This window comes from Pollachius pollachius, assembly GCF_949987615.1.
Source record: "Pollachius pollachius genome assembly, chromosome: 7".
Classification (NCBI taxonomy): domain Eukaryota; kingdom Metazoa; phylum Chordata; class Actinopteri; order Gadiformes; family Gadidae; genus Pollachius; species Pollachius pollachius.
The window spans coordinates 23,173,182-23,186,070 of NC_136940.1; the positions used below are offsets into that span (position 1 = coordinate 23,173,182).

At 47.9% G+C, this 12,889-nt stretch overlaps 1 protein-coding gene across 1 annotated transcript in view; it reads left to right on the forward strand.

The window, feature by feature from the left end:
* Positions 1-12,889, forward strand: part of pip5k1ca (phosphatidylinositol-4-phosphate 5-kinase, type I, gamma a) — a 34,798-nt gene that overhangs the window by 5,119 nt on the left and 16,790 nt on the right. Inside the window, exons 2-5 of the mRNA XM_079739228.1 lie at positions 7,622-7,650; positions 8,937-9,023; positions 9,820-9,950; positions 10,859-10,976. Coding sequence (XP_079595354.1) covers positions 7,622-7,650; positions 8,937-9,023; positions 9,820-9,950; positions 10,859-10,976 — 365 coding nt within the window. The remainder of the gene's footprint in view (positions 1-7,621; positions 7,651-8,936; positions 9,024-9,819; positions 9,951-10,858; positions 10,977-12,889) is intronic.

The following is a 12,889-nucleotide window of genomic DNA, read 5'->3' on the forward strand; positions in this document are numbered from 1 at the left end:
AATACACATCATCGCGTTGTGTATGTTGTACAGGCTTGTAAGCAGACAGAGCGTAGTCTATTCTCTCCTTCCTCTGCACAGACACCAGTGCAGTCCACTCTGCCAACGAGAGAGAGAGAGAGAGAGAGAGAGAGAGAGAGAGAGAGAGAGAGAGAGAGAGAGAGAGAGAGAGAGAGAGAGAGAGAGAGAGAGAGAGAGAGAGAGAGAGAGAGAGAGAGAGAGAGAGAGAGAGAGAGAGAGAGAGAGAGAATAAATCATTTTCTTCATGAAACTGGCAGATGGTGTGCTGAAGCCTATTTGCCAATTTTATGATATGATAATTCTGTCTTTTACTTGAACCTGGTGATGGGCTGTCTTGTTGGTGTGTGTATGGTGCTGGGAGACATACAGGAGGTGTCTTGTGTGGTCGCTGAATAATTCATGCGCCCAGACCCCTGTTTAGATCAATGGTGAATGTTGTAGTGATGCCGTTTTGAGACAGTTCAGCTGGGACAGACGGGTGACACACATTGAGACAGCTCCACTGACCCCAAACTGATCCCCGTCTCAACTAAAGCCTAAGCAGAATCCAACCGCAACCCTGGCCTGTTCTTGCCAAGACTAAGGGGTCACCCCCCCCCTCCCCACTGTTGTGTTATTAATCACTGGGTTATTGGGTGGAATGCAAACTACTGATTTGTTATTCATACTGAACGTTGGCGCCTCTCACAGATAGCTTTGCTCTTTGTTTACTCGTACCATAGGTGAGTTCTCTTGTATGAGCAGGAAATGAAGAGCCAGTCGGATGATGGCTAGAGGCGATGACAGCTGCACAGCTTGTGGCGAAATCCCCACAGAGACCTTTCCAGCTAACTTCTGGGGATGTCCCCCGTTTATTGTGACAGGGATAGACACACACAGACACATATTGTGTGTATTTTTCTGTGTGCCTTAGGTCACATTGTGATTGTTTACAGTGGATAAATACATAGCCACCGCTGGGGCAAACACTATCATAAATAATTCATTAAGCATGTGTTGTGCTGAAAAAACTTGGATTTGGTTGTAAATAAATACCAGGTACACACTGTCAAATTAGAAGCTCTGTGTTTTTGAGGATTTTACCAAATTCTAGGTGCATTTTGGCGAAAGGTCCAGACATTATTTAGAGTTTGTGTTTAAACTTTAATAATATTATTTGATTCATTAATGTCACTGAGGATTTTGCCTGTCGAATGGATTGTCATGTGCTTCTGTGGGCTGTGCAATCTGCAGGCAAATATTTATGTGTGGTGGGTGCTGCTGCAGCAATACAGGCCCAAGTGTATGCATGAGTATCTAATGCGACTTAGCATGTGTGGCTTTGCTGCTATGCTATCGCCCTATTTACCAGCGGCATGATACTGTGTGTGGACAACAGCATGTGTATGCTGATTCAACGCACACGTGCGTACCTCATGAAAAAAAGAGCTGCTTGACCTCAATCGGGGCGCCATGGAAACAAGGAAAGGAGAGAATTGTGTGTGTGTGTGTGTGTGTGTTTGTGTCTGTGCGTGACTACAAATGTGCGATTTTTCAACCTGATACCAGGCTGCTAAAAAAGGATGCCGAATCTCATCGAATTTTCCAGTGTGATGTTTTAGGAGTCAGCGCTAGAGTCTCCATGCCATCCCTGGTTAGTTATGGCTAGTATGGTCTTTCAACAGGATTCTATTCCCTAGCTCACCAAGCTTTAACATTGCCCAAAGGGCTCAGCGATACTAGACTGGTACTGGCTGTCACGCCTTCTGCCACGCTGAAATAGGATATGGTATTAGCACAGGGTATCTGAAATACAATACACGTATAATGATTCCCTGTCACGTCGATGGGCCGATGAATAGTACAGACTATTATATTGTTATTGTATCCAGAAATTTCAGGTGCACATTTAATGTGTCACTGGAAATGTAAATACAGAAGTCCCTTTGAGGAAATCAAAGTGCAATGTAATGTTTGCCTTGCCACAACAACGACGGGACACCAAAATGACAGGGCGGAGTCTCTTTCGTTACCCTCTGTGAATGCATGAGTGTGAGTGTGCACATTGACAATGCACCAATCCCTTAAAGCTTTGGCTAAAATGTGTTTTGTTCTGGGCTGTCACAGATTTCGCACACATTCACACAACCAACGTTCAAAAAATAGAGAATTTAAAGGATTGTCACTTTAAGGAAGCTTGGAAAAGTGTGTGTGCAGATAACGTGCAGTAAGTGAACCTGAAATGGAAAGTCAGGGAGTCAAATTGATCGACTTGACACTTTTTGATTTGCAAAGCAGTAATGTATTTTTCATGGTACTGCAACAAATCCTGATTCACTACTGTTACCGCTGGCTCGTGAACATTTTCGGCTGGAGTTCCCCTGATAATTTAGTTCCATAATCGAATCTATCCCCGCGGTGGAGAGGTAGCACAGGGAGAACGGTGGGGTCGGGGCTCGGGGAAACACGCCTGGAGCGCCGGCGAGCGCCAGTGATACAGGCTCACGAGGGCGATAATGGAACACGGGGCGGATGTATTAAACGAAAATGAAAAACGAAAGCGGCGGCAAGGGGAAATAGAAGAGAGATTGAAAGAGAGCGATAGAGACAGATGTACCGTCCTCAAAACCCCTCTGAAACCACCTTCCCTTTCCCCCCGCCACCAAAGACACACACAGCCCCCCCCCGCCGTAGTTCTGTGTTGCTAATGGCTTTCAGCGTGCGCTCAGTCAAGTACACATTGGCATCGCTTGGCGACCGGCTTGACTTCAGCCCTTCATCTGCATGAAGTGATGAACTGCCACTCGTCCATTCTGTGTAGCGCAGCACTACCTCTCAGAGGGCCGCCATGCACGGGGTACTGGTAAACAGCAGGCTCAGTAGTTAGCCGTTAAGAAGCCAGGACTACTGTGTGTACGTGCCTAGCTCACCAAACCCGGTTCCCTCGCAGGTGGTACCATGGCTACCAGGAGTGTAATAGTCATAATTGTGCCTTGATTCAAACCGTATTTTTAGACCACTGAATTACTCAAAAGGGGAGGTCACCTATTGATTTCTGGGTTGGTATAGTGGCACTATTGGATGTGATCTCATCTCATATATCTTACGTGGACATTTTAAAGCTGACTTTCACTGGGGTTTAGATTCTGTGTTCTTATCTCCACTCTCAGCCTCTTGCTCTTTGTTCAACATTTTAATTTCCACGGCTGGGTTAATTTCCATTCCATATCAAGAATGTCAAATACAGGTGAATGGTATCGGCCCCTTGATAAATCCCCCACCTCATCCACTGTGTTTGTGGTGAGACCTTTCCATCACCGGTCCCCTGCCGTCTGTCCTGCTGCAGTCTTTCCTGCTGTGTAGGAGAGACCTTTCTACCACGTGTGTCCTTCTTCAGTTTGCCCTGCCGTGTAGACGGTGTAATGGTGGTGGCAGAGAGTCCTCCAGCGCTGCTCTGATTAAATGCAATGAAGCGGAAAGACGGCCATCCAACCATGCCGTCCCTCTCTCCAGCCATGTTGCACAAGCCCGCTTCTCCCACTGTCAGCAGGGACGGTGCATTACCTTTGTATTTGAAGCATTTTTAAACATTAAATTAGTTGCATTTGACCAATGCAATTTTACCATTAGGCTGAGTGCACATATCAATTGAAGGCCTACGATTTTCTGTGTCTATTTACCCTCGACGACCAAACAGAAGATGAGGATGATGATGGTTATTTCATCTGTCTATTTTCCCCTCTCAAGGTGAATAGTGATTGAATGTTGACGTGTAGCTCTATGTGCGCTGGAGAGTAGATCTCCATAGAATAGAAGCATCGCAAATGGAATAGGAAGGCTGCAGGGCTGCATTGGGGCGTGCTGGACAGAGACTGCACGCCGGCAGTCCCTACATATACACATACACATACGCATGCATTCACACACAGACACGCAACATCACAGAACCACACACTCACTTGCAGGGTGGTCATTTTGAGTGGGGGAGGTAAATGAATGCAGTGAGAATCGTTTTTGGCCAGCAAAGACACACACACACACACACACACACACACACACACACACACACACACACACACACACACACACACACACACACAGATGCACACACAGCTACACACATAGATAATAATAGGGCTCAGAAAAAGCTAGAAAGTCTATTTGTTTGTGGTCTGCCCTGTGCCAACATTCTTTCAGGTTGCGTTATACGTTTGTTATTTGATGTGTTTTTAAGGGTCTGCGTTCACACATTGAGGCCTACTCCCACGGAGAGTCTGTCTGCCACCGAAGGAGTGCTGGAGAGCAGTCAGAGGAGCAGGATGGAGGGGGGGGGCAGGCTATTCTCTGCTTCACTTGCATTGGTGCCCACAGGGCGAGGAGAGAGCGAGAGAGAGAGAGAGAGAAGGAGAGAGAGAGGGAGAGAGAGAGAGAGAGAGAGAGAAGGCAGTTCCAGGGGAGGGTGTGGTGGTGAGACAACACCGTGCTTTACCAGCTTCAAGGAGAAATGGGATTCGGAGCCAACTGAGGAACCTCCACATCGTAAAGGACACCAGCGTTGTGTCGTTGAGTCATTTCTGCCCAGGCTGTCGAGCCGTGACAGAGAGACAGGCGGGGGAGTGTAGTCAGTGCCGATTGGAGTGGTAGTATTTTGGAAAACGGTGCTGAGCTCTCGTGTCCAAAGTCCCACTTCGCCCACGCCATTGTGTCTTCAGCCACGCTGTTGTGTTGACTGTCGTGATTGTCGTGCGCCTCTCAAAGTCGGAAGGTTTGCCGCCCTGCTCAAAGGCACGTTGACCGAACCCCTGTTGTGTTGGCAGTGTGATCTGAAGAAGTTTGCCGCTCACGCACCTCCAACGATAAGTCAGATTAGTGATTGTGTGCCGGTCTCATTTTTGTTTTTATTTATGCGGTATTAAAGCTATAGCTAAAGTTGAGCTAAACACTCAACAAGATCTCTTCCCTCATTCGGATGAGGGACTTTGCGTTTGTGTCAGAGATCTTGGGGCGAAACGACAAGTGATATTACACGCAAAACAGACAGAGCTACTCCCCACATGGAGGAGACAGCATGCGCTGTTCTCCCGGTTTCCCTGTCAGAGTTTGTTGTTCTCGACTCTGATATCCATCTCTTCAGCGTGTCTGCTCACATTGGGCCATCTGGGAGACGGAGGGGGGAAGAGATAACCCACCGACCCTTTTGGCACACACATAAACACACACAGAGACGTGTAGTGTACTCAAGCACACACAGGCACACACAAACACTCAGCCCATTGGGGATGAATAATCCTGCCTTCTCTTCAAATGGCACTCCTTGCTTCCCCGCTTCATCTTTACGCTGAGCCTCGCAAGGCTATAATTATGATTCTATTTCGGGGCTCAATGTGCGGCACGCTGATTGCTTTTGGTAATCATTAGCTTGGCTGTATTGGGCTAAAGATCAAGCTCACACAACAGAAACATGTAGTCCAGGCTCCAGGACAGACTGTTCTACTGACTGCTGTTGCTGTTGTTGTTGTTGTTGTTGTATTTAGGGTTGAGAGTGCTGGTTCGCTTTTGCGCGTCCAAAACAAGTTTTTCATGTTGTTGTGAGTGAAGAAAGCAATTGGTTAATATATTTGGTTCTTTATTTAGCACTGTTCTATTTTTGCCTCTTTATTTAAAGCTGACATTGTGTTTGTGGAGAACCATAAACTACAGGTTTATATACCAGCTGGAGGCAGACAGTAAGTTCAGTTGGTTCTACATCCGGCCGTCTGATGAAGCCTATGTTGCTGAGGATTGCTCCACTGCTGTGCTTGGCCATTTTAGTAATCCTTATACAGTGGGACAAAAAAGTATTTAGTCAGCCACCAATTGTGCAAGTTCTCCCACTTAAAAAGACGAGAGAGGCCTGTAATTTTCATCATAGGTAAACCTCAGCTATGAGAGACAAAATGAAAAAAAAAAATCCAGAAAATCACATTGTCTGATTTTTTAAGAATTTATTTGCAAATTATGGTGGAAAATAAGTATTTGGTCACCTACAAACCGGCAAGATTTCTGGCTGTCACAGACCTGTAACTTCTTCTTTAAGAGGCTCCTCTGTCCTCCACTCGTTTCCTGTATTAATGGCGCCTGTTTGAACTCCTTATCAGTATAAAAGACACCTGTCCACAACCTCAAACAGTCACACTCCAAACTCCACTATGGCCAAGACCAAAGAGCTGTCAAAGGACACCAGAAACAAAATTGTAGACCTGCACCAGGCTGGGAAGTCTGAATCTGCAATAGGTAAGCAGCTTGGTGTGAAGAAATCAACTGTGGGAGCAATTATTAGGAAATGGAATACATACAAGACCACTGATAATCTCCCTCGATCTGGGGCTCCACGTAAGATCTCACCCTGTGGGGTCAAAATGATCACAAGAACGGTGAACAAAAATCCCAGAACCACACGGGGGGACCTAGTGAATGACCTCCAGAGAGCTGGGACCAAAGTAACAAAGGCTACCATCACTAACACACTACGCCGCCAGGGACTCAAATCCTGCAGTGCCAGACGTGTCCCCCTGCTAAAGCCAGTGCATGTCCGGGCCCGTTTGAAGTTTGCTAGAGAGCATTTGGATGATCCAGAACAGGATTGGGAGAATGTCATATGGTCAGATGAAACCAAAATATAACTTTTTGGTAAAAACTCAACTCGTCGTGTTTGGAGGAGAAAGAATGCTGAGTTGCATCCAAAGAACACCATACCTACAGTGAAGCATGGGGGTGGAAACATCATGCTTTGGGGCTGTTTTTCTGCCAAGGGACCAGGACGTCTGATCCGTGTGACGGAAAGAATGAATGGGGCCATGTATCGTGAGATTTTGAGTGAAAACCTCCTTCCATCAGCAAGGGCACTGAAGATAAAACGTGGCTGGGTCTTTCAGCATGACAATGACCCCAAACACACCGCCCGGGCAATGAAGGAGTGGCTTCGTAAGAAGCATTTCAAGGTCCTGGAGTGGCCTAGCCAGTCTCCAGATCTCAACCCCATAGAAAATCTTTGGAGGGAGTTGAAAGTCCGTGTTGCCCAGCGAAGGCCCAAAAACATCACTGCTCTAAAGGAGATCTGCATGGAGGAATGGGCCAAAATACCAGCAGCAGTGTGTGAAAACCTTGTAAAGACTTACAGAAAACGTTTGACCTGTCATTGCCAACAAAGGGCATGTAACAAAGTATTGAGATGACCTTTTGTTATTGACCAAATACTTATTTTCCACCATCATTTGCAAATAAATTCTTTAAAAATCAGACAATGTGATTTTCTAGATTTCTTTTTTTTCATTTTGTCTCTCATAGCTGAGGTATACCTATGATGAAAATTACAGGCCTCTCATCTTTTTAAGTGGGAGAACTTGCACAATTGGTGGCTGACTAAATACTTTTTTGCCCCACTGTAGTCTTTTAGGCTTGTCTTAGGGATAAACAGTTACTGCGATTGCTAACATTGTGAAATAAACCAGACATTTTTTGACCAGTCACTGCTTTTGATGCTAAGAAATAAAGCCTATTCACGTCACACTAACAGCCATATCTCTCTCTCTCTCTCTCTCTCTCTCTCTCTGTCTCTGTCTCTCTCTCTCTGATTCCACAGATGCAGCCAAGAAGGCCTTCATCACAGAGGTAAGGCAGACTCTGCAATCACTTATCCACTCCCTTTTTTATTTCTGATTCTGCTCACCCAAGCCCAAGCCCTTCCTCCCACTCTCTCCACGTCGCCCTCACTCGTCCCTTTGTCTCTCCTCTCTCTCTCTCTCTCTCTGATCCACATAACCTTCAGTTTTCCCATCCTCTCGCTACACACCCCTCTCTCTCTGATCCACACCCTCTCTGATCCACACCTCTCTCTCTCTCTCTCTGATCCACACCTCTCTCTCTCTCTCTCTGATCCACCTCTCTCTCTCTGATCCACATTGCCCTCACTTGTCCCTTGCTCTCTCCTCACTCTTTCCTCTCTCTCTGATCCAGACCTCTTTGTCTCCTCAGCCCCTTTCTAATCCATGTCGTTACAACCACGCACTCAAACTGACCCCCATCCACACTCATGTCGTTACATGTCTATCCCCATTCAGTTCCCCACATAGAATATTACATAATAGGTTATGGAGTTGAGTTTAAAAACAAACCATGTATGTCAGGGAAACCGCACCCAGACACATCTGATGCTCCAGGCTGATCAGACTCCCTCTGGAATATGTGCTCAGAAGCGTTCAGAACACACGCGGCCAGCGACAGTTTGAAACCTTACGCCAAAGTGTCGTTTTTTGCTTGTAGAGATTAAACCATCTAATTAGGATAGCGAATCTTTGACACCATTGTTTCATTAGCAAATTGTATGGAATTAAATCAGCTTATTCTTAAAAATGCCACATTTTGCTTTTGGTCTGCTGGTATTATAGCCAAGGTATCAATGCAGAGTGGATGTTCTAGTGAGGCTCACGTACGTGCTTTTCGTTCTCCGCTATGCACCTGGTTCTGTCATTAAAGTGATGGACAGAATATCAAATGGAATTACCCCATCCATTCTCTGGTGTGGTGCTTCACCCGATCATTTCATCTTTAAGTAACAATGTACTGATGTTGCTGCTCTCTTTGCTGCTGTGGTGTTGTTGTTGTTGTTGTTGTTGTTGTTCCTGTTCCCTTTCTCATTCAACGCCGCACAGCATGTGCTCCCATCCTCTTTCAGTAGTCGATGTGTAACGTAAACCCTGACTCTTCTCCCTCTTTCTGTCTCTTTTCCCCTTAAACCCAACGCCTCTGCCCGTATCTCTCTCTCTCTCTCTCTCTCTCTCTCTCTCTCTCTCTCTCTCTCTCTCTCTCTCTCTCTCTCTCTCTCTCTCTCTCCTTCTCTCTCTCTCTCTCCTTCTCTCTCTCTCTCCCTCTCTCATCCTCTGTGTCTCTCGCCCCAGATGCCCTCGTCCTCGGGTCAGGTCGGCGGGGGGAAGAAGATGGGCCACAGAGGCGTGGACGCGTCGGGGGAGACCACCTACAAGAAGGTGAGGCCGGCTCTCAGGTCACCCTCCATCGACCGCCTGTTTGACCACAACAGCCTGAGGAGTCCTTAAAGGTGACACATTATACGCCCAGGTGGGAGCGTGATTAGCCATTTTGAAAATCCGCCTCTTCACAAGTGGGCGTGTCCATCTAGATCTATGACGGCTAGATGAGCAACGTTTGGTACAGTCGACTGGGTACGGCTGGCGGACTGATCTATCCAGCACACATCTAGGTGAAAACGCCCACTTGTGATGTCAGAAGAGGCAGATTTTCAAAACCGCACAGCTAACCACACTCACACCTGGTGGTATAATATGTCCCCTTTAAAGAGAGACAGACAAATGAATACTACATTGAGTGACCCGCAAGCAAACTTAACAAGCTTAACAACAATTTGTTTCTGTCCCATCGACGTTCAAAAGACCCAAGTCAATTAGTAAAGAAACTCTCACGAGTCCATACTCCACTGCTGAACCTAGTGAAATGCTGTGTGCATCATTACAAATGTACTGTTATATCTTATTCAATTGTTGACGTTTTGTTCATTCAAAAAAGTAGACACTATTTCTGATAACATTTGCATGAATCGCAAAACACAGAATTCTGAAAAGCACAAAATCTAAAACAAAACAAAGGTGGGAAAAATAAAACAGAATTTGGAAAAATATTCAACAGATTTCATAGGGCTCTAGGAACTGGGAACTGTATGACATCCAGAATGCGGGAAATCCCGTTTGAGGGTAAATTGGAGAGACCCTGATTCTCTGCCTCCATCTCTCCCGATCCCCCCGTCAGACCACATCGTCTGCCCTGAAAGGGGCCATCATGCTGGGCATCAACTACACCGTGGGCAACCTGAGCTCCAAGCCCGAGAGGGACGTGTTGATGCAGGACTTCTACGTGGTGGAGAGCATCTTCTTTCCCAGGTATCATCAGTTTTTTTTATACACAGTTACTGTTAAGTCATTTAGCATACGCTTTTATCTTAAGCGACTTAGAATAAGTACATTTGTTTAAAAAGGAGAAACAATATATTGCTATATATACATATCATCCGCTACTAGATATCAAACAAGTATATCATTATTCTTTCGGGAGGTCCTGTCTAGCTCAACTGTTAGTGCATGGGTGGCCCTCTGATATAAATACTTTTGTCAGCTTGACAGCAGTGACTCAATTCACAGTGACTCAATTTAATGAAAGTTATGCATGGGTACTTTGTTATCCAGTGCTGGGTCAGACATTCCTCATTAAGCGTATGATGCAAGGCGCTCGTCAGCCGGTTTCATTGCAATGTGAGGTGTTATTAAAACAGGGCTGACATTTCTGTGGGCACTCATCCCATAGTTCCCAGGCCAGAACATCGCACTGCTATTACCAGGAAGTTGCGATATAATGAGAAGGAGGAAAAAGTCCAAAAACGAAACCAAAAAGTCAAACATACTTAGTATAGTTGCTGTGGTTGATAAAACCGAAACGACTTTCCTCAGCGGAACAGACCAAATGTTCTTCATGGTAAATGGACTGCATCTCTACAGCGCTCTTCTAACCAGTGGCCACTCAAAGCGATGCACACGTTCACACACTGACGGCGGTGTCAACCACGCACGGCGACAGCCAGCCCGTCGGTAGAAGTCAGGGTGAGGTGTCTCGCTCGGGGACACCTCGACACTCCGCTTGGAGGAGCCGGGGATCGAACCAGCAACCTTCCGGTTACCAGCCGTCCCGTTCTCCCTCCTGAGCCACATGCCGCCCTGAGTTAGAAGTCATCGGTACGGTTCCGCCCTCGTCCTTCCACGGCGTCAACACAAGCTCTGTTTGTCTCGCCCTCCAGCGAAGGCAGCAACCTCACCCCGGCACACCACTTCCCAGACTTCCGCTTCAAGACCTACGCTCCCGTGGCCTTCCGTTACTTCAGAGAACTGTTTGGCATCCGGCCGGACGACTACCTGGTAAGACCCGAGGAGGGACCGCCGAGAAACCCACCTGGGGCAGGCCAGGGTTCAAAGGTCTTTATCTGCTGGAGTGGAGCGTGGAGGTGGTGGTGGTGATGATGATGATGGTGGTGGTGGACTGATGGTGCTGGTGGTGGACTGGTGGTGGTGGTGTTGTTGGTGGTGGTGTTGGGGGTGGTGATGATGGTGGTGGTGGACTGATGGTGGTGGTGGTGGACTGATGGTGGTGGTGGTGGACTGGTGGTGGTGGTGTTGTTGGTGGTGGTGTTGGGGGTGGTGGTGGTGGTGGTGGTGGGGGTGGTGATGGTGGTGGTGGTGGTGGTGGTGGTGGTAGGGGTGGTGCTGGTGGTGGTGGTGGTGGTAGGGGTGGCGGTGGTGGTGGTGGTGGTGTTGGGGGTGGTGATGGTGGTGGTGGTGGTGGTAGGGGTGGTGCTGGTGGTGGTGGTGGTGGTAGGGGTGGTGGTGGTGGTGTTGGGGGTGGTGATGGTGGTGGTGCTAGGGGTGGTGGTGGTGGTGTTGGGGGTGGTGATGGTGGTGATGGTGGTGGTGGTGGTGGTAGCGGTGGAGGAGTAGGGGAGATGTAAAGGTCATGTAAACAGAGAGGCAAGAGAGACAGAGTCGGGGGAAACAAGCGGTAAGGGGTGCAGGGAAGGACAGCGATGGCGGCGGTGAGAGTGAAGTGGTCCGCAGCATTGATTAATGGAGAACAACAGGGACAAAGGAAAATGGGATTAAAAACTCGGGGCTGGCGGTGTTTGGACCGGAGGAGAGAGAGAGCCGAGAGAGGAGGGAGGCAGAGGCAGAGAGATGGAGGGCGCTTCGGCGGGGGGGGGGGGGGGGGGGGGGGGGGGGGGGGTGTTGGGGAGAAAGGCGAGGGGGGGGGGGGGTCTGTAGCTTGTCAGTACACATTAGCACTGAGGTCGCATGAGTCACTGTTCTGCCTATAGCAGTCTGGCAGAGCACGTGGATGCACACACACACGCAAAGACACACACACACACACATGTGAAAGACACTCACGCACACACACACACACACACACACACACACACACACACACACACACACACACTATTCGCACTCTCCCACACACACACACACACACACACTTACATACACACGCATGCAGACACACATACCCACCACACATAGAATCACATACATCCTCTCACAAACACATGCAAAAGCTTAGTCATGCTTAGTGTGGCCTACATGTGCATTCGTCCTCTTTCCTCCTGATGCATTACCCCTCGGTTAACATGGCCACCGGGGCCCCATCCCTCTAGGGGCCAACCTTTCTCCCCTATTTTCCGGGTCACCTTCACCCATGCTCTAACCACATTTAGCCAGGAGGACATACATGGGAGGTTTTCCTGTTTGATAGGTTGACCTACAGCTGTCACGCTCTCTTTGTAGCTTTACTCAAAGGATTACAAGGGCTTCCTGTTTTGGGGGATCTAGCAGGACTCAATGTCTGTCTGTCTGGGTGCTGCTGTCGTAAGGACATGTGGGTTTAAAGGTGTGAGAGGAACGATTCAGACAGAACGGACTGTGTCAGTCCGTTCTGTCTGTGTGCAGGAATGTGTGTGCACCTCTATAAATCTGTGTGTGTGTGTGTGTGTGTGCGCCCGCCTGTGTGTGTGCGGTTGTCTGTCTGTGTGTGTCTCAGCATGCGTTTGATGGGTTAGTGAAAGCGTCTCATTACAACACCAGAGATATCTTACTGTGGATCTAATGAGGATTCGCTCCACCCTCTTATGTGCTTTCAGTGGGGGGTTCTTTGACGGTGATCTGTTTCGCTTTCTGAGCGTGTGCAGAAAACGTGTACTTCTTATGTCGCATTGGGAGTACTGCAGTCTCACGACGCGACAATGACTGCTGTGTTAACTGTCTGACGTTTGACGCCTTGA